This window comes from Macaca thibetana, chromosome 1 (assembly GCF_024542745.1).
Source record: "Macaca thibetana thibetana isolate TM-01 chromosome 1, ASM2454274v1, whole genome shotgun sequence".
Taxonomy (NCBI): Eukaryota; Metazoa; Chordata; class Mammalia; order Primates; family Cercopithecidae; genus Macaca; species Macaca thibetana.
Genome location: NC_065578.1, coordinates 130,087,748 through 130,109,227, shown reverse-complemented (window position 1 = coordinate 130,109,227; position 21,480 = coordinate 130,087,748). Strand labels below are relative to the sequence as shown.

Genomic DNA, 21,480 nt, shown 5'->3' with positions numbered 1-21,480 from the left:
ATAAAATTAAATGCCCCCTTAGGAAGACCAAGGTATGGGCCCAGAGAGAAAGGGTGGGAAATTATTTGAAACAAAGAAACTGGCACTCCTCATGGCAGCTGATGTCTTAGGAACCTCTGTTGATCCGTATACCAGGATGGAAACTTGACTTTTAGAAAATTATAAGAGCTATACATTCACATGGTAATTTTTTTAAAAAAATCAAACAGTACAGAAATACATAAAATAAATTGTCTTCTTCCCACCTATTACTCTTCAAACATAATCAGTATTTTTGTGTGTACGTTCCAGGAAAAAAAAAAAAAGTATACTTAAAAGAGTTGATGTACACATATATCCTATTTTTAATATTTACCCAATGGGATAATACTACAAAACCAATCTATATCTCACTTTTATTCTCTTCACATCAAACAAGGTGGTCTCGTCTTCTTGGCATGTTCAGATTTACCTTATTCTTTAATGATTGCTTGTCATTGTACGGAAGAATCAGAATATTCTTAAACAGTCTCCATATTGTGGTTTTTTGTTTTGTTTCCAGTGTGTAGGCAATAATGAATGCTACAATAAACGTTCTTATAGAACTCTCTTCAGATACTTCCTTCAGGGTAATTTCCCAATGGCAAAAATGTAGGGTCAAGGGTATTTGATTTTTTAAAACCTTAACTTTTTTTTTCTTTGATCATCGGACAGGAAACTCTGATTAGTAGCCGAAGATGGGTATTCCCACTTCCTTTTTTCTAATTCACTAATGTATTCTGCTGTTTTTGAGAGCGCAACTTCTCGGATGTGCTCCTTGGAGCTGGTGTGCAGTGTCCTGACTGTAAGATCAAGTTCAAACCTGTTATTTCTGAGAAAACTTCTCTTTTGATCTCAGCCCTTGGTGGTCCAGGTCTTCATGCTGCTGTGGGTGATACTACTGGTCCTGGGTGAGTAAAAGGGCTCACGATGGGACCTGGGTGGGGTCGGGACAGCTTCTCTCTCCACCACAGGCCTGGTCCTTTCTTCAGCACAGCCCCTGCTGAGAGAATTTTTCCTACATTAGGAGACTGTGTTTTTGAACTTGGCTCTGCAGCTCAGGGCTTTCTCTTGAGGCTGAAGAAAATGGCCACAGCTGGAAGGAATTTTCAGTCTTACAGAGTAGGAAGCCACAGTAACCACGACAGTTAAAATTTCATTTTTTTTTTTCTTTAAAAAGAACTTCATGAAGTCCAGAAAATGTTTCATGTTTGTTTGTTCATATCATCTTATTCATAGAAGAGCCCACTGTCCTCTCTGTAGAGGAGATGTGTTTACTCTTTGTATGACAAGGCCAGATCCTGGTCCCGAGCATGAGAGGGCAAGATTTCTAACAAGAAAGACAGCTCTTTCTCTTGCACATAATTGCAAAACACTGCAGCAATGGGTTAAGAATATGGTGTGGAAGAGAGGGGTCGGTGGACAAAGCAAGGACAAGTCTAAAGCACATGACTTTCTCTTTGTCCCTGTGGGTGTGTATAAGTCTCTATCAACTCGTATGTGCAAACTGGTTGATTTTTACTAACGTTTAAATATTAGAATTAAATATGCTTATTTATTTGTTCAGCAAATGTGTTTAGTCATATCTACGCACAGTATTGTACCAGGTGCTGAACAATGAGAGTCCATAGGAGACACTATGTCTGTGTTCTGGAAGGTCATGACATAGAAAGGCTCCCAGCAAGGCCAATGTACTTTCAAGCAGCTATGCAACAAGATTCCAGTTAAGTAATTGTCTAGGCAAAGTTACCAATGAATGCTGTAGGCAGATAATAAACTGTATTCAAAATAGCTAGTGAAGACTTCATGAAACTTAGAGGTGAGTAGGAGCTAGAGGAGCAGAAATGGAGCAGGCATAATATAAGAAACGAGGACCCCAAAGTTGGAAGGTGCATGGACTATAATTCCTGAAGTAGGAACACATCTCAATTATGGCCCCACACATTGTGGGTAATGGCCAGGTCCTGAGCATCAGAGGGCAAAATTTATAACATGGGCTCTGGGGTCAAACAGGATCTAGGTTCAAAACTTCATCCTGCCACCTACTGGCTACCAGATTCCTGGTTTACAAAATGGGGTTAATCCTAGCACTTACCTCATAGGGTTATTGACATGGTTATATGAAATAACCTATGTAAATGCAGACCATATAGAAACCACTCACAAAAATACTAGCTTCATTTAAAACAATGCAAAGACCAAAGAAGCCAAAATATTCAGGTGAATGGTGAATAATTTGTTGTTCTCAGTAAAACACTTAAGTTTGGATAAGTCTCCAACAGCCTCATGTGGACGGGGATGATGTGTCTCTCACACACTCCTGGATTTCTATTGCCTTGCTCTGGAGCATGATTGGCATTCCAAAATTGTGTTGAATAAATAAATCAACCCATATGCAGAATATATATTCAATTGATAAACATGCCAGTTTTGTGTCCTCTCTCTCTTCATTACCCATTTCTCAAATCTCTATTCTTCTACCTCTATATTATTAACCTAGTTCTTTAATTAATTCATTATACAACAAAAATATATTTAGTGAATATTAAAGGAACATCTTTTATATGCCAGTCACTGTTATAGGTCTTGGAGGATATATGGTGAACGTAAGAAAAGTCCTAGATCTCATACAGCTTGCATTATAGAGAAGGGAAAATAAACAAGCAGATAATGAAGATAATTTTGGAAAAACACTCTGAAAAAAATTACACATTACCATCTCTTGGGCTGAGTATCAGGTCTAAATAATCTGAGCCTCAGTTTATTGTTTAAAAATTAGGCATGATGATAATGAACCCTTGGATTCAATGATCTCATGAAAAGAGTATAGCCTGGAGTCTGGTGCCCAAGGAAGGCTTAATTCGCGTCCATAATCTTGCCCTGCCTTCTATTCAGTCTCCCTACTTCATATTATCCCATTAAATTCTGTCCACTGACAGAGTGCTCCATCAAAGTTTCAAATTCTAACCTTGTCAATCTCCCCTTGAAACCATTGCATGACTCCTTATGACTTTTATAATAAAATTAGAGCCACTTACTCAGGCCCTGCATGCTTCTCTTATCTTATTTCCCCCAACCCTCCCAACTCCTGAGCACCAATGTCATTTCTCCACCTCTGTGCCCTTTCTACTTTGATTACCCTCTGCATCGCCTCTTACCATACACAAATGCTAACATCCACCTGCAGACTCATGTTCTCACTCACAGTTTTGTGAAGTATCATCTCCTTCAGGTACCTTCAAGGATCCACCTATCCTGTTCAACACATGTACACACAAACACACACTCTACACACACACATATATCCTACACACTGGGCTAGGTGGCCCTTCTGCCCCCAACATACCCCATGTGTATTTCTGTTATTGCACTTACACCCTGTGTTATATTATTTTAAATCGTGTTTCTGTTTTTCCACTAGTCAACTTCTTGATGGCAGATATCATTTTTAAAATACATTGTAAAAGTCCAAATACCATGCCATCTATATGTATATAATGTATGTGTGTATATATATGTATGTATATATATCTGTATAGATGTGTGTATATATTTTTGTATATATGTGTGTGTGTATATATATCTGTATATATATATATACACACACACACTTGATGAATAATTATTAGAGTTTTTAAATGAATTTTTAAAAGGGACAAGTAATACCTGCATGGGTTAAAAAAGGGAATTATCTTCTTCAAACAAAATAATCATGGTTCTGTGCTCATCTCTGGCTCTTATTTTTGCAGCTCCTGTCAGTGGACAGTTTGGTGAGTTCTCCTGTCTTTGACTCTTCAGCGTCTCTGGTTAGGAGTGTCTCTTCCTAATCAATAGAGAACATTTGTGATGGCTGCCTGAGATCTCTAATATCTCCTGTTTTCTCACTGAGGTCTGCAGGGATTTGAAAGTGATGCCTGGTTTTTTGGCATCTCCCAAGGGCCAGGAGAGCTCCATGGTCACCCTCTGACCCTCCCGGGGGGAAGGGGTGAATGCCCAAGCAGCTCCTGGCCTTTGCTAAGCCCTGCATTTACTGTTATTGCCAACAGATCCCATTTAGCCAGGCAGGACATCTTCAACTCCACGGCAAGTGTGCTGGACTCAGGATAGGATCCTCTCCCATCAGCAAGCCAGAAAAATCCCCAAAAACATCCCACTCTGCTGATGCCAGCAGGAATGCTGCATTCTCTGCAGCTTTGGAGTAAAATCCTCCTGGACATCCAACAACTGGGTCCTCACAAAAAAGAAAGGCACAGAAAGGGGAGAGAGGGGAGAAGACAAGTTATCTGCATCCCACATTTAATTAGTTCTGGCTCTTACTGCCATTCCTTTGGCTCAGAGTGGATGATTGAGAACCCAAGAGTAGCAAGAACCCTTTACAACCCCTCTCCTTGTCCAAATCAGTGGTCCCAGCTGTAACCTTGTCCTAGTCACCTCTGGATGCCAGTGAGTGACTTGCCCCTTCCTTGCTCTGCCACAATTAGCTATGATGGGGTTCTTCTGGGCACTTGAATCACCATCTACAAAATGAAGATGTTAGGTAAGTTGAGCTCTCGAGGCTTTCTCAGGGACAAATCCTAAGATAATATGATTTATTCTCTTAGGGAAAGTGCAAAATTGTGATTTTAACATCACCTTTGGAGTTTCTTATGAGTGTTTGAACATGATGAAATGGCAGCGCAGCATTGATTTTCTCTGGGACCCACTTCCATGTAAGGCTACTTAACTGTGATATTTGATGGTGAATCCTGCTGGTGTCACCCTTCTGAAATCATTTTGCCCATTGCCATCCCCTGGGCAATTTCTCCCTTGGGTGAGATGAGGGCCACTGGCTGACAGGGAGCTCTGAGCTATCAGTGACCCTCCCCGAGGACCTCTTTCAGATCCTCCAAACCCAGGTCCTTCAGGCTATGCAGCAGGAGGCCCTGAGGCTGGGCCTGCAGGTGCCTCCACCTCAGACTCCTTTTCTCTTTCCTCTTCAGTAAGGACATACAAGTCCATTATTTTCCTCCAGCCTCCATGGACCACAGTCTTCCGAGGAGAGAGAGTGAATCTGACTTGCAAGGGATTTGGCTTCTACTCATCACAAAAAACAAAATGGTACTATCGGCACCTTGGGAAAGAAATATCGAGAGAAACCCAAAAAAATACCCTTGAGGTTCAGGAATCTGGAGAGTACAGATGCCAGGCCCAGGGCTCCCCTCTCAGTAGCCCTGTGTACTTGGACTTTTCTTCAGGTGAGAGAGCATGAAAGATGCACCAACTTTAGAAATCAATTCAGCCCATGTTTCTCTCTAGCTGTTATTACTGTTTCCCTCAGACCCTTCATGAGTGGACAATTTTATTTCACACTATGGTAAGACAGGGAGAGAGTAAAAAGCTCAGAATACAACCAGACAGGGAATGGAATTAGCTGCTTAATTTTAAACATTCAAATGAATAAAATTTTTACTTGAGTAGATTAATGTCTCTGCACCTGTGGTTCTTGAAGTTTGATTTGAGTGAGAAAGCCTGGGCAGCTTATCAATCATACAGACACTCAGGACCTACCTATGCTTATTCAATCAAAATCTATAGAAGTGAGGTCCATTAATTTGCATTTTTTACAAGGTTCTCGGGTACCAGAAAGCCTGAGGACTAATTTATTTGAATGGTTCCTGAACAGTTTTTTGGTTTTGTTTTGTTTTGTTTTGTTTTTTGAGATGGAATCTCGCTCTGTCACCCAGGCTGGAGTGCAGTGGCGTTATCTCGGCTCACTGCAACTTCCGTCTCCCGGGTTCAAGCAATTCTCCCACCTCAGTATCCCTGGTAAGTAGGACTACAAGAGCCCGCCATCAGGCCTGGCTAATTTTTGTATTCTTAGTAGAGATGGGGTTTCCTCATGCTGCCCAGGCTAACGCTGAACTCTTGGGCTCAAGTGATCCGCTCACCTGGGCCTCTCAAAGTGCTGGGATTACAGGTATGAGCAACAGCACCCGACCTCTGTGTATAGTTTTAAGCCATATTATTTACTTGGAATAATAAGTGGCAGGAGAATTGTTCATACTTATGGCTACATAATGCAGAGGTAGATAAATATACAGAGAAAGAAAGATAAGGGAAGAGACATTTCCTTTTTTGTCCTAAAGCCACGTGTTTTGAAGTTGAAGTTATATCATTTTTTAAGGTAGTGGGAGCAGTGTACCAGCAAGGAATAAATAAAATGCTTATACTCTTTGATTTAACAATCCCTCTCTTAAGAATTTACCTACTGAAACAATCATAGATGTACACCCCTGAAAATGGCAGACCTTGACATGGTTTTAAAAAAAGAACAGTCATTAAAGAAATTACATTACTGCCAGTGAAGGAAAACTTTATGAACATTAAAAATCAGGTTCAATAGCGATACTAATGACATAGGAAAGTGTTCATAGCATAGTAAGTGAAAGTTATCAAATCTACAAATATTATTATTATTCCATAAAATAAATACACATGAGCTCTCAAGTACTTGAAAGTGGAAGAGAAAGCTGGAAAAACATATGCCAAAACGTGGGTGGTGAGATGATAGGTGATTTTACCTACATTTCTGCTTTTCACTTTTCTCGAGGTGTATGTGTTCATTTCTAAATCAGAAAAAAAGAAGTGATAATTATTTTAAGAGTTCTTTTTCCCAATCCATTTTTTTAAAAATAAAATCTTCTTGGAAAAACAATGAAAAGAAAGGGGAAACAATGGGATGCACCAAATAACTACTGTTGTGTTTCTCATAGCTTCGCTGATCCTGCAAGCTCCACTTTCTGTGTTTGAAGGAGACTCTGTGGTTCTGAGGTGCCGGGCAAAGGCGGAAGTAACACTGAAGACTACTATTTACAAGAATGAAAATGTCCTGGCATTTCTTAATAAAACAACTGACTTCCATATTTCTCATGCAAGTCTCAAGGACAATGGTGCATATCGCTGTACTGGATATAAGGAAACTTGTTGCCTTGTTTCTTCCAACACAGTCAAAATCCAAGTCCAAGGTAAGGCATTATTTTGTGAAGTGAGTTGGTCAAAAGGAGACTCCTTGGGGTCACAGAGATAGAACAGGAGGAAAAGGGTGGACTGGAATACCACTAAACTACAGGCCACGTGCCTGCAAGGACCAGAGCAAGTATAGTAGTGCTTTGGGCTGAAGGAAGCTAGGGATCAATGACATCCCTTTCTTTGCCTGCTTTTGGATGTGCTGCTGCTTGAAGTTTGTTTTTCTCCAAAGCACTTCCAGCCTCATTGCTCTAGGACTGTTGTGATTCTTCTCTCTAGAGTCATTTACACGTCCAGTGTTGAGAGTCAGCTCCTTCCAGCCCATCAGCGGGAGCCCAGTGACCCTGACCTGTGAGACCCGGCTCTCTCTAGAGAGGTCAGATGTCCCGCTCCAGTTCTGCTTCTTCAGAAATGACCAGATGCTGGGATCAGGCTGCAGCCTCTCCCCGAAGTTCCAGATTACTGCCATGTGGAGTAAAGATTCAGGGTTCTACTGGTGTAAGGCAGCAACAATGTGTTATAACACCACATCTAACAGCTTGAGATCCTGGATACAGGTGCTGAGTAAGTGTTGGTGGAATCTGAGATTTGCTGCAGAGAGGGCTGGAAAAGTGGGACAGAGCTGCATATCAGCTTGGGTCACCAGTCTCTATAGAAAAAACTCATACCTGTGAGAATGGGAGTTGTGCAAGCAAAGAGACCTTTACTCTTATGGGCATCTTAAAAGAGTTTAGACCCAGGAAAATCCAAGAAAAGAAAGGTCTATTTTTTTTTTTCTTTCAATGCCATTAAATACAAGTCTTTCTTTTCTCTCACAGGCCTCTCTTCCCTGACATCATTTTTTTTTCTTCTAGGCCCATAGGGATAAGCCATGGGCTGTGGCATAGCTCTCTGACTCTGGGGTACAGAGGGATCTGTTGTCCCAATTAACATTACTTATTGACAATAACCAATGTGAAAATTTCTGTAGGATACAAAGACAGGTTGCAACATCATAGTTACTCCAAATATGTAATTCTGGAGGTTTACCATTCCCTAGTTATGAGTATAAATATGCACCCCAGATTACATCACCTCCCTTACTAGTATACAGCACCATCCTTCCCCCAAAGCTATTGTGGTAGTTACAGTGATGAGGGAAAAACAGCTTCTGTAGAGCCCTCTGTCACCCCTCCACTCATGGCAAACTCCAGGCTCACTTCTAAGGAGACAATGTGATCATCACCAGAGTAGGAGTCAGGACACCAACTCTGGCCCTGGCTGGCCCTGAAAACAGCCTACACAGGCAGGTCTCCTCATCTCTCTCTGACTCAGTTTTCTCACCTGTAAATAAAGAATGTCAGTCTGGGCCAAGGGAGAGAGTAGGAGCAGGAGAAAAAGCTCTAGAAGACTATGCTAATCTTTAAGGAAAAACTACCAACGGCAAACAAATCCCTGAGGCCAATGCAAGTGAAGGAGAAATGAACAGGAATAGGAAAGAAGACTCATAATAATTGGGCACTCCAGGTGCAACGTTTCATAGTCATAGGGCAGAGGGAATGAGCAAGAAGCAGGTGCAGGAAAGGGTGTGTGGTTCTGATGGCAGCAAGGTAAGGGTGGAGACTGGAGATTGGGCATTTGCATTGGCCATGCCTTGGAATCTACAGTAAGAGGCAAAAGCAATTCTTGACTAATTTTTTCTCTTGCTCAGTCCCCGCATCTCATCCTGTCCTCACTCTCAGCCCTGAAAAGGCTCTGAATTTTGAGGGAACCAAGGTGAAACTTCACTGTGAAACCCAGGAAGATTCTCTGCGCACTTTGTACAAGTTTTATCATGACGGTGTTCCCCTGAGGTACAAGTCAGTCCGCTGTGAAAAGGGAGCATCCATCAGCTTCTCACTGACTACAGAGCATTCAGGGAACTACTACTGCACAGCTGACAATGGCCATGGTGCCAAGCCCAGTGAGGCTGTAAGCCTGTCAGTCACTGGTAAGCCCTGGGTTCCTGCCAACCACCCACCCCTGGCCAAGAGTCCTGTCTCACCCCGCCCTTCAGAAATCAGCATGTACCTTCCAGTATCCTCGGTTTCTTTCTTGGGAAAACCTAATGTCCTCCTCCACTCTCTGGCTCACTGAACCAGCTGTCTGCCTCTTGAGTCTCGTTGCATTGCAATCTGGGTGTCTTCATACCCCTGCCTGATGGTGCAGTGGCTTTCTCTCCCCTGGTCACCAATTTCTGAGAAGCCAGGTGCTTTTCTTGTGCTTTCCACTTGTCCTCTGGCTCCCCAGATGCCTGATTTTCATTCACTATATTATTCTCAGTAAACACAGACTCAATTTCCAGGAGCACAGAGGTATCTCCTGTTCTGTTAATATCAGACATTAATCAATAAACCAGAGGCAAAGACAGGTAAGACACAAAGACAAGTCTCTGGATCATAGTTAACCCAGCATGTCCTTCTTGCTCAAGCCTTTTTTGGAGTTGATTGGGCAGTAGGTAAGAAAGGCACAGACAATGGTGGGCTTGGGGCAGGCCAGGAGAAAGTTTCACCTCTGCTTGCTTGGCTTGATGCCCTCAGAGCTATTCAGGTACCAATTCAGCTGCCAATGAGTTATGACATCAAAAGGTTTCCATTGAGCTTTGGATCTCAGTTTTGAACCATCCATGCATGACTGAATGCCAGGTCCAATGTTGAAGGAGATAGTGTGATTTGGGCCTATACTGGTGACAGAGAGTCCAGTCTTGGTTGGGCCTGGAAGCAACATCAGTTTTCTCTCCTGTAAAACAATAATACCAGCTTGGAAGACAAGCAAGAATCCAGTGCCTCCCACAGGAATGTGTGAGATCATAAAGGAGAGGACCAGGGAACCCAGGGGGAGACATCAAATGACACAGAAAGAGAACAGTGTCCCTGACATTCAGAGGCCCAAGGAAAGTGGAGACAGTGACATCATGATCAAACACGCTCAGAGCTGTATCAAATTCTATTCATTGATTCATTCCTTCACCTAATAAATACTGATTGCATATATTCCGTGAACCAGACTGTACTGACATCTAAGGATGCATCTGAGAATATACTAACCTGGCCCTGCCCACACAGTTGGTAGAGGCTAATAGCAAATGCAAACAAGTAATAGAGAAAACGTCAACCTGAGGATAGAAGTACCTGGTGGCTGCAGGAGCAGATGGAAAGGCAACCAATCTGAGTTGGGAAGTGAGAAAAATTTCTTGGAAGAGCTCATGTGTGAGTTGAGACCTGAGGATGAGTGGGAACATTTCAGGAGAAGAAGATTGTGGTGAGGGAGGGAGGTCATGATCCAGGAACTGGAGGGATAGTCAGCTCTTGGTGACTGTAGCACAGACTGAACAGTGGAGAAAGGTAGGATAAGGTTGCAGAGGAAGGTATGGTTAGACCATACTTAGAAGCAGAGTAAGGGCTTGGGCCATATTCTGCAAGGCAATCTGGGCCCCATGAATGGTTTAAATCTTGGGGAACACCTCCCTAGCAGCACAGTGAGGAACGAGTCATAGAGCAGACAGTTTGGGGAGCAGCCAGGAGTGAAGGGGAGGGCTCATCAAGAGAGTGTCCAGTTGGACAGCACTCCCAGGCCAGTCCCAGTGGACGAGATGGGACTTGAGAAGAGGCACTGTGAGAGTGTGCCCCACTGTCACCAAGGGCAGACTGTGTTCTAAGCAGAAGAGAGGGAGCCAGTTTGGATAAGGCAAAGCTAAGAGATGACGGAAGATAAAAACTGAGTCACATCCAGTGAATTTTGCCACAAAGTACTCTTTGGCAGACGACAGAGTAGAATCAGAATACCTCAGTTTGACTGCTGCCTCTTCACTTACTAGCTGTGTGACTCACCCACTTGGGTCCTCAGCATCTTCATCTGTGAAATAGGGACAACAATTGTACCCACTTCACAGAATTGCTTTGATGATTAAATAAGTGTCTCTCTATATATCAATACTTACAAATTACATCCAACAAATATACACACACCAGAACTTAAAGACACCATAGTGTCATTATAACAAACATCTATTTTATTATTTTTATCATTATCACAATAATTCTATTCAGAAACATGAAAATCCACTTTAGTAGATTGTTGGGGATAAAATCCGAGTTGTAATAGACAAAGCATGCATATGAGATATGAGATAAAGAAGTAGAGGTGTTAAAGGTAGGTCACTTCTTCCAGAAGACTGACTACAGAAAGGTGGAGAAACCGACTGTGAGGAACTTCAAATGCAAATGGGGTTGTTTTTCTATTGTCTGATGGTTTTTTTTTTTTAACATGGAGTGGGTTAAACACATGCAAATGGTGTTTGCAAGAAGCCAGTAGAGGTAAGAATGCTTTATCTAGGACAGAGGCAGGTGTGCACAGGATGAAGAGTCAGAAGAAAATCCCCCTAGGCAGGCCAAAGAGGGCTCTTCTATGGTCTCAGGGCACAGGATGGAGTGAGGAGCTGCTGTGGGTAAGGGTGTGATTCCGCTCCTGGAAAGACAAGGAAATTCTTCTTTGAGAGTAACATCTCTCCACAAGAGAAGCAGATCATACAACAAGGGGAACTGGGAGAGGAGAAAAGACAAGAGGTCTGGTGGAAAAGGAAGAGACAGGGAATGACTAGCAAGAGGACAGGGGAGCCAGTGAGAGCAGCCTGGGAAGTGGCTGGGTCACCCTGTGGGTGGGTGGAGCCTGGAGACTGTGGACTGGAGACTGAACATCTGCACTGGGGAAATGTTGAATCTGTGAACCAAAGCCTATCTGAGACAGGTCTCAATCAATTTGGATAGTATATTTTGCCATGGTTAAGGATATATGCCCCGGATTCAGCTCCCTGCCTTCCCCAAAGATGATTTTGAGGGTTTCAATATTTAAAGGTGAAAGGGCAGATACTGGAGAAAAAGGAAGACATTTTTTTAAAAGTATGTGTAGATAACAGACAAACAGTTGCATTCTTTTGAGTCTTTGATCAGCCTTTAGCAGAATACACAATTTACATGTGAGAGAGGGGCAGAGAAATAGTCAATGCTGTCTTCCTCTAGCCCAATGAGTCTGCATTTTTAAATCAGGGAAACAATCAGATATGCATTTGTCTCCTATAAGCAGGGATGACTGAAAGTTCTGTCTTTTGTCCCGCACCTGTGAAAATCAGCTATCAATTTACATTGTTAGGGTAAAACAGAACCATTTAAAACAGAACCATTTTAGGGTAAAGATCTTGAGGCCCACAAAGAAATATTTCAGTGGACAAATTTTGAGGGAGGTATGTAGCTTTTAAAAAAGTCTTTGAAGTTATCTTATTAAGAAATAAAATAAAAGGCAGGTTTGCCTGAAACAGTTCTCAGCTTGACTTTTCCCTTTGGCTTAGTGATTTGGGGTTCCCAAGATTTATTTTCCTTTTACAAAATCTACAGCAAGCGGCAGAAACAAATCTTGACTAATTTTTTCTCTCTCTCAGTCCCTGTGTCTCGCCCTGTCCTCACCCTCAGCTCTGCAGAGGACCTGATTTCTGAGGGAGCCAAGTTGACACTTCACTGTGAAGCCCAGAGAGGTTCACTCCCCATCGTGTACCAGTTTCATCATGAGGATGCCTCCCTGGGGAATAGGTCGGCCCACTCTGCAGGAGGAGTGGCCATCAGCTTCTCTCTGACTGCAGACCATTCGGGGAACTACTACTGCACAGCTAACAATGGCTTTGGCCCCCAGCGCAGTGAGGCAGTGAGCCTCTCCATCACTGGTAAGCCCTGGGTTCCTGCCAGTCACCCACCCCTGGCCGAGAGTCCTCTCTCACCCAGTCCTTCAGAAGTCAGCATGTACCTTCCGGTTTCCTCTGCTTCTTCTTTGGGACAACCTAATGTCCTCCTCCACTCTCTGGCTCACTGAACCTCCTGTCCACCACTTTCAGCCTTGTCTCACTGCAGCCTGGGTGCCTTCCTACCCCTGCCTCATGATGCAGCAGTTTTTTTTCCCTGCTCCTCAAATTCTGAGCAGTCAATTGCTTTTCTCGTGCTCTCCACTTGTCCTGTAGATCTGCCAGATGCCTGATTTTCATTCACAAAATTATTCTTAGTAGATATAGACTCAGACTCAGTTCCCAGGAGCACAGAAATGTCCCCTGTCTGATTAATATCAGACATCAATGAATAACCAGATGCAATATCATGTGAGGCACAAAGACAAGTCACTGGATCATAGTTAACCCAACATGTCTCCCTTGCTCAAGCCTTTTTTACAGTTGATTGGGCAGTAGGTAAGAAAGGCACAGACCGCGGCAGGCTGGGAGCAGGCCAGGAGACAGCTTCACCTCCAGTTGCTTGGCTTAATGCCCTCACGGCTATTCAGGTAGCTGTCAAACAGTTATGACATCAAAAAGGTTTCCTTTGAGCTTTGGATCTCAATTTTGAACCATCCATGTGTGGCTAAATGGCCAGGTCCAATGTTGAAGGAGACAGTGTAATTTGGGCCTACATTGGAGACAGAGAGTCCAGTGTTGGTTGGGCCTGGAAGTGGCCTCAGTTTCCTCTCTTGTAAACCAATAATACCAGCTCAGAAGACAAGCAAGAATCCAGTCCCTCCCACAGGGATGTGTGAGATTATGAAGGAGAGGACCAGGGAACCCAGGAGGAGACATCAAATGACATAGAAAAAAAGCAATGTGCCTAACATTCAGAGTCCCAGGGAAAGTGGAGACAGTGACATCATGATCAAACACACTCAGAGATGTTTAAAGTCCTATTCAAAGACTCACTTCTTCACCTAATAAATACTGATTGCATCTATTCCATGGACCAGACTGTACTGACATCTAAGGATGCATCTAAGACTACACTAACCTGGTCCTGCCCACACAGTTCATAGGGGCTAATGGCAAAGGCAGACAAGTAATAGAGAAAACATCAACCTAAAGTTAGAAGCACCTGGTGGCTACAGGAGCAGATGGAAATGCATGCCAATCCGAGTTGGGAAGTGAGAAAACAATTCTTGGAATTTGAGATAAGACCTGAAGGAGAAGGGTATTGTGGTGAGGGAGGGAGGACACTTTCCAGGAACTGGAGAGGGGTCAGTTCTTGATGACTGAAGAAGCATAGACAGAACAGTAGAGAAAGGAAGGACAAGGTTGGGGAAGACGACATCATTAGAACCTACTTAGAAGCAGAGTAAGGGCTTGGGTCATATTCTGCAGGGCAATCTGGGCTCTATGAAGGTTTTAAATGTTGGGAAAACCACTCCAGCAGTACAGTGAGGAACAGGTCATAGAGCAACCTGTTTGAGGAGCAGCCAGGAGTGAAGGAGAGGGCCCAACAAGGGAGTGCCCAGTTGGACAGAACCCCCAGTCTAGTCCCAGTAGAGGAGATGGGACATGAGAAGGAAGGCCTCTGGCCGAGGGAAAAGGCACTCACTATGAGAGTGTGCCCCACTGTCACTAAGGGTAGAACATGTTCTAAGCACATGATAATGAGCCAGTTTGGATAAAGCAAAGCTAAGAGATGATGAAAGATAAAAACTGAGTCACAGCTGGGAGCAGTGGCTTGTGCCTATAATTCCAGCACTTTGGGAGGCTGAAGATGGGTGGATCACCTGAGGTCAGGAGTTTGAGACCAGCCTGGCCAACATGGTGAAATCCTGTGTCTACTAAAAATACAAAAATTAGCCAGATGTGGTGGTGGTTGCCTGTAATGCCAGCTACTTGGGAGGCTGAGGCAGGAGAATCGCTTGAATTCAGGAGGCAAAGTTTGCAGTGAGCTGAGATCATGCCACTGAACTCCAGCCTGGGCGACAGAGTGAGACTCCATCTCAAAACAAAACAAAACAAAAAAACTGAGTCACATCCGATTAATTTAGCCACAAAGTACTCTTTGGCAGGAGAACACAGACTAGAACCAGAATATCTGGGTTTGACTGCTGCCTCTTCACTTACTAGCTGTGTGACTCAACCACTCGTGCCTCAGTATTTTCATCTGTGAAATAGGGAAAACAATAGTACCTACCTCACTGAGTTGTTTTGATGATTAACTTAGTGTCTGTATACGTATAGATATTCACAAATTACATCTGACAAATATACACACACCAGAACTTAAAGGCACTATAGTGTCATTATAATAAATATCTTTTTTATTTTTATCATTATCATCATTACTACATTCATAAACATGAAAAATCAACTCTAGTAGATTATTGTGGGTAAAAACTGAGTTGTAATGGACAAAATGTGCATATGAGATATGAGATAAAGAAGTAGAGATGATAAACGTAGGTCACTTCTTCCAGAAGACTGTCCACAGAAAAGTGGAGAAACCGACTGTGAGGAACTTCAAATGTAAATAAGGTTGTTTTTGTATTGTCTGTTAGTTTTTCGTATATGGAGATAGTTAAACACATCAAAATGTAGTTTGGAAGAAGCCAATAGAGGTAAGGACTTCATGTCTAGGACAGAGGCAGGTGTGCACAGGTCAAGAGATGTAGGAAGTTCCCCCTTGGAAAGGCCAGGCGTGGCTCTTCCATGGTTGCAGGGAAGCCTGCATGGTTGCAGGAAGAAGTGAGGAGCTGGTGCAAGTGAGTCTGGTGGTGGCAAGACAAGGAATTTCTTCCTTGAAAGCATCATCTCCTCTGCAAAAGGGAGGCAGGATCACACTACAAGCGGGGCCATGAGAGAAGAAGAGACTATTGGTCTGCTGGAAAAATGAACAGATAGGGAAAGACCAGCATGGCACATAGGGGAGCTGGTCAGAGAAGCCTGAGAAGTTGCTTGGCTGCCCTCCCGGGAGGCGAAGCCTGGAGACGCTGGACTGGAGACTGAGCATCTGCACTGGTCAAGTGTTGAAATCTACAGTAAGAGGCAAAAGAAACTCTTGACTCATTTTTTCTCTTCCTCAGTCCCCGTGTCTCGTCCTGTCCTCACCCTCAGCTCTGCTGAGGCCCTGACTTTTGAAGGAGCCACGGTGACACTTTACTGTGAGGTCCAGAGAGGTTCCCCACGAATCCTATACCAGTTTTATCATGAGGACGTGCCCCTGGGGAGCAACTCAACACCCTCTGTGGGAAAAGTGTCCTTCAGCTTCTCTCTGACTGCAGCACATTCAGGGAATTACTACTGCACAGCTGACAACGGCTTTGGTCCCCAGCGCAGTGAGGCGGTGAGCCTCTTTGTCACTGGTAAGTGCTGGGTTCCTGCCAATCACCCACCCCTGGCTGAGTTCTCTCTCACCCATTCCTTTAAAAATCTGTTTGCACTGTCCAGTTTCCTCCCCCAATCAACTTAATCCCCTTCTTGGCTTCCTCCTCAACTAACTAGCTGGGGTTCTCAGTCCTCATAAGTCCTGGCTCAGCCAGACCCCTAAAATAGCTCAGTAGATTCCCCAGCTTTTACCAAATGAATTTATTTATTGTATTTTCTCCTCATTACTTGTATGTTCTAACAGTATGCTGATTTTTCTTGAGGCACAGAGCGTGTCCTACTTCTCCACTGACATTTACATATTAACTTAGCTACAAGCACAGTCTTGTAGGTAACTGTTGGTCAAGACCTTAAATTCTCCAAAGGATTTCCAATCTTATGGTAGATTTGGAGAAGTCTGCTTGTGAACAAAGGGGGAAATGGCTCCCTAGGAACCAGCTCCTCAAACTTCTGGAGTTTTTATGATCCCTTGTTTTCTAACCCGCTAAAATCAGTATCCTTTTATTGCATTATTTTAAAAAACTGTTGTTGAAGTATGACATACATTCAAGAAACGTGTGCAAATTATATGTGTATGATTTGGTGTCTTTTTAGGAGCTAAGCTGCTTCTATTTTTACTTGAATCTTTGTTTAGTAGAAACTGGGGGAAAGTTTATTTTCTTTTCAGAGAATCAAAATGGTATGATAGAAAAATCTTGAGCCTGATGTGTCAGACATGCCCCTAGTATAACTTGCTGAGTAAAGAGGTTATTTTTAAAATATAAATGTTCTGAGACTACTCCAAAGTCAGAGCCAAATCTATCTAGGAAGCTTCTAGGCTTCACGCATTCTGTATCCCATTACCATGTTTTTATCCATGTTTTACTTTCTTCTCATATTTAGCAGCATCTTAAGCCTCTTTATTTTCTGTTTCTTCACTGTCACCCTTAATGCCAGTGGAATGTAAGCTTCATGAGAACAGAACTGCATCCACCTTGGTCTCCACAACATCCCTGTGCCTACTCAGTGTTTGGAACACAGTAGGTCCTCAGTCAACATTTGTAATTTAGTGGACAGATGATATGACAGGATGGTAAGAGGGGATTTTTAAAAATCATCTAGCAAAGCCCAAGAGGAAAAAAATCAAAGCTATTTTAGAAATGAAATACAAATTTGAAGCAGTAAGACTAGAATGGATACCTTTGAAAACCTCTAATTGAATGAAGAATCAATCTGAGAAAACAATACAGAATGCAAAGTAGAAAGATACAGAAATAAAGACAAAAATTATAATATGGAAATCAGACAATGGAGCCCCCCAGTTATCCAGTTATGTCGATAATTAAAATGGAGACCTTCAGAAAATTGAACTGAAGGGTAAAATGAAACTCAAAGACGTAGTAGAAATGGTTGAGAAGTAAAGAAAACTTGAATATGTAGATCAGAACATACATGCTGATAAAGTTATTGACCTTTGAGGTTAAAAATATATTTATGTGTTTATGATTATGGGGAAAAAAGCAGTCATCTCAGAAAGAAAAATATCAAGTTAGTCTTAGATTTTGCAGAGCACTCAATACCAAAGAGAGAGGAGTGATGTCCAGACTTGGACCTCCGAGGGAGGAATAATAACTGAAAATTTTATATCAAATCAAAAAGGCATTGTCAAAAATACAAGGATTCGGGAAACTGAGAATGCACTAAGCCTTCTGAAAAATCACCTAATGACAAAATTCAGCCCAACAAGATGTAAATGAAGATAAAGGACTCATAATGAGGAAACTGCACTATGACTTGTTCTCAACCCCAGTTGCACATTACACTCGTCAAAGACCTTTGTAAAAGACACATTACTAAGCCTCTCTCCAGCCTAATTCAATTCAGGATCTCACAGATGGGGCCACAGAATCAATATTTTTTGACAAAACCACAGGTGAGAATATTGTGTGGACAAGATTGGAAACCACTGATTTAGATATAGAAACAAAGGCTAATCAACTGTGAGAATTATGGTCACAGAATAGAAAGTAACTATTATAAACACTGAAAATGTAAAAAAAAAAAAAAAATGTGACAAAGAAAAATCAGTTAGAGGAAGGAGAGGAAGTAAAGGAACAATCATTTTCTCATGATTATTATTATTTCAGAGTAAACCGAATTATTTCATAATTCAAATAGAACAGGCAGTTTTTAAAAATTAGTGACATTTCAAAATGTTCATTTTGTAAATCATTTCTGAATACTTTGTCAATAGTAACTCATCATTAATGGCTTATATTTCACTAAAATTCCATGGAAAACCAACTAGTAGCCTGTAGGGTCACATAGGATAGGACAAGTGAATTCTTTGGGTGAAGCAACCATAGATGTTAGGGCTGACCAAAAAATAAATAATAAAAATAAGCCTGTGCATTGATATGATCACAAATGATCAGGGAAAGAAGAAACAGAAACTCTCATACAAGAGAGTACAAGTTATTACAAGTGTAAATTGGTTCAACCTTTTCTTCTTAATTGACACATTGTAATTGTGTGTATTTATGGAAGTACAATTTGATGTTTTGATACACATACATGGTATTTAATGATCAAATTAGGATGTTTAATGTACCCATCATCTCATGCATTTATCATTTCTTTGGGATAAAAACATTCAAAAGCCTCTCTTCCAGCTTTTTTGTAATATATTGTAACTGACTGTTAACCAGCATCACCCTACTGTCCAATAGAACAGAATTTATTCCTCCTGTCTAATTATAACTTTGTACCCGTTGAACAACTTCTCCCTATCCTCCTCTTCCCTCTCCCCTCCCCAGTCTCTGATAACCATAGTTCCACTCTCTGCTTCCATAGTATCAACTTTGGTTTTTTTAGATTCAAAATATGAGTGAAATAATGCAGTATCAGTCTTTTCGTGCCTGCCTAATTTCATTAAATATGACATCCTCCAGGTCTTTTCATATTGCTGCAAATCACAGGATTTCATTATTTTTTATGGCTGAATACTATTCCATTGTGTATATATACCACATTTTATTGATCTATTCATCTGTTGGTGGACACTTAGATTGCTTGTATATCTTGGCTGTTGTGAATAGTGCTGCAACAAACTTGAGAGTGCAGATACCTCTTCAATATAGTGACTTTATTTCCCTTGAATATCCACCCAGCAGTGAAATTGCTGGATAATATGGTAGTTCTATTTTTATTTTATTAGGAAACTTCCGTATTGTTTCGTGTAGTGGCTGTACTAACTTACAATGCCACCAGCAATATAAGGGTTCTGTCCTCTCCACAACCTAACCAACACTTGTTTTCTTTTGACTTTTTGATAACAGTCATTCTAACTGGAGTGAGGTGATACCTCATTAGGGTTTTAATTGTATTTCCCAATAATCAGTGAGATTGACCATTTTTTTCATGTACCTGTTGTCCATTTTTGTGTCTTCTTTAGAGAAATGTCTGTTAAAGTCTTTTGCCCATTTTTTAATCAGCTTGTTTGGTTTTTCCTGTTGAGTTGTTTAAGTTCATTATATATTCTGGATATTAACACGTCAGACATATACTTTGCAAATATTTTCTTCTGTCCTATGAGTTGTCTTTTTACTCTGTTAATTGTTTCCTTTGATGTGCAAATTCTTTTCAGCTTGATATAATACCACTTGTCTAATATTTGCTTTTGTTGTCTGTACTTTTGTATTTTAAAAGGTCCAGTCTTTTAGAAGAACAATTAGACATTATGTGTTATTAAAATGTTCGTATGGCCGGGCGCGGTGGCTCAAGCCTGTAATCCCAGCACTTTGGGAGGCCGAGACGGGCGGATCACGAGGTCAGGAGATCGAGACCATCTTGGCTAACATGCTGAAACCCCGTCTCTACTAAAAAATACAAAATAACTAGCCGGGCGAGGTGGCGGGTGCCTGTAGTCCTGGCTACTGGGGAGGCTGAGGCAGGAGAATGGCGTAAACCCGGGAGACGGAGCTTGCAGTGAGCTGAGATCCGGCCACTGCACTCCAGCCTGGGTGACCGAGCGAGACTCCGTCTCAAAAAAAAAAAAAACAAAAAATACAAAAATATATCTACAGAATTACTTAATGCTGCATTACTTGACATTCAAGAAACAACAACATCCCAAACATCCATTAATGGGAAAATGCTTAAATGTATTATAGCATATCTATACATTGAAATACTTTGTCATTGTTAAGAATAATCAGGTAGGCCGGGCGCGGTGGCTCACGCTTGTAATCCCAGCACTTTGGGAGGCCGAGGTGGGCAGATCACCTGAGGTTGGGAGTTCAAGACCAGCCTGACCAACATGGAGAAATCCCATCTCTACTAAAAATACAAAATTAGCCGGGTATGGTCATACATGCCTGTAATCCCAGCTACTCGGGAGGCTGAGGCAGGAGAATCGCTTCAACCCAGGCGGCAGAGGTTGTGCTGAGCCGAGATCGTGCCATTGCATTCCAGCCTGGGCAACAAGAGTGAAACTCTGACTCAAAAAAAAAAAAAAAAAAAAAAGAATAACCAGGTAATATATTTCCAAAACTATCAAGTTGCAAATTTAAAAGTGGTACTTTCTTGTGTCTAAATTATGCTTTAATAAAGATGAGATTTAAAAGTTAGTGATGTAGATTTTTAAGTAATACCACAGAAAGATGTCCATAATGTATTGCTAAGGGGAAAAAGCAGGTTGTAGGCTAGTATATTATTGTGATCCCATGCATGTGTGTGCTTCTAATGTATTTATTTGTCTATGAGTGTACTTATACATAGAAAACATTCTAGAAAGTATCACCAAATACTCCACAGAAGTAATTTCTGAAAAAATAAAGAAAATGGTAAAACTTTTTATTTTTACTTAGATAATTCTGTAAAGTTTGATTTTATTAAATGAAGAGCTGGGTTTTTCTTTCTTTTTTTTTTTTTTTTTTTCAGTAGTTTTGGGGATCAGGTGGTGTTTGGTTACATGAGCAAGTTCTTTAGTAGTAATTTCTGAGATTTTCGTGCACTCATTACCAGAGCAGTGTACACTGAACCCAGTGTGTAGTACTTTATCCCTTACCCCACTCTCACTATTCCACTGAATCCCCAGAATCTATTATATTATTCTTATGCCTTTGTCCTCATAGCTTAGCCCCCACTGAGAAATGAGAACATACAAAGTTTGGTTTTCCATTCCTGAGTTCCTTAGAATAATGGTCTCCAACTCCATCCAGGTTGCTGTGAATACCATTATTTTGTTCCTTTTTATGGCTGAGTAGTATTCCATAGTACACACACACAAACATAGACACACACGT

The 21,480-nt window shown here is 41.7% G+C and overlaps 1 protein-coding gene and 1 long non-coding RNA gene across 4 annotated transcripts in view; one reads left to right on the top strand and one right to left on the bottom strand.

Annotated features, from left to right (window-relative positions):
• The window catches only part of LOC126948322 (uncharacterized), a 166,444-nt gene that overhangs the window by 139,720 nt on the left and 5,244 nt on the right, over nucleotides 1–21,480 (bottom strand). The gene's annotated exons all lie outside the window — the stretch shown is intronic.
• The window catches only part of FCRL5 (Fc receptor like 5), a 37,030-nt gene continuing 16,278 nt past the window's right edge, over nucleotides 729–21,480 (top strand). The window contains exons 1-8 of one of the 3 annotated variants that reach the window (XM_050779514.1): nucleotides 729–929; nucleotides 3,768–3,788; nucleotides 4,998–5,252; nucleotides 6,771–7,022; nucleotides 7,303–7,587; nucleotides 8,714–8,992; nucleotides 12,476–12,754; nucleotides 15,895–16,173. In XM_050779514.1, coding sequence (XP_050635471.1) covers nucleotides 899–929; nucleotides 3,768–3,788; nucleotides 4,998–5,252; nucleotides 6,771–7,022; nucleotides 7,303–7,587; nucleotides 8,714–8,992; nucleotides 12,476–12,754; nucleotides 15,895–16,173 — 1,681 coding nt within the window. In that variant the 5' untranslated portion in view covers nucleotides 729–898. The remainder of the gene's footprint in view (nucleotides 930–3,767; nucleotides 3,789–4,997; nucleotides 5,253–6,770; nucleotides 7,023–7,302; nucleotides 7,588–8,713; nucleotides 8,993–12,475; nucleotides 12,755–15,894; nucleotides 16,174–21,480) is intronic. The other 2 variants (XM_050779523.1, XM_050779531.1) reach the window with 2 other exon arrangements.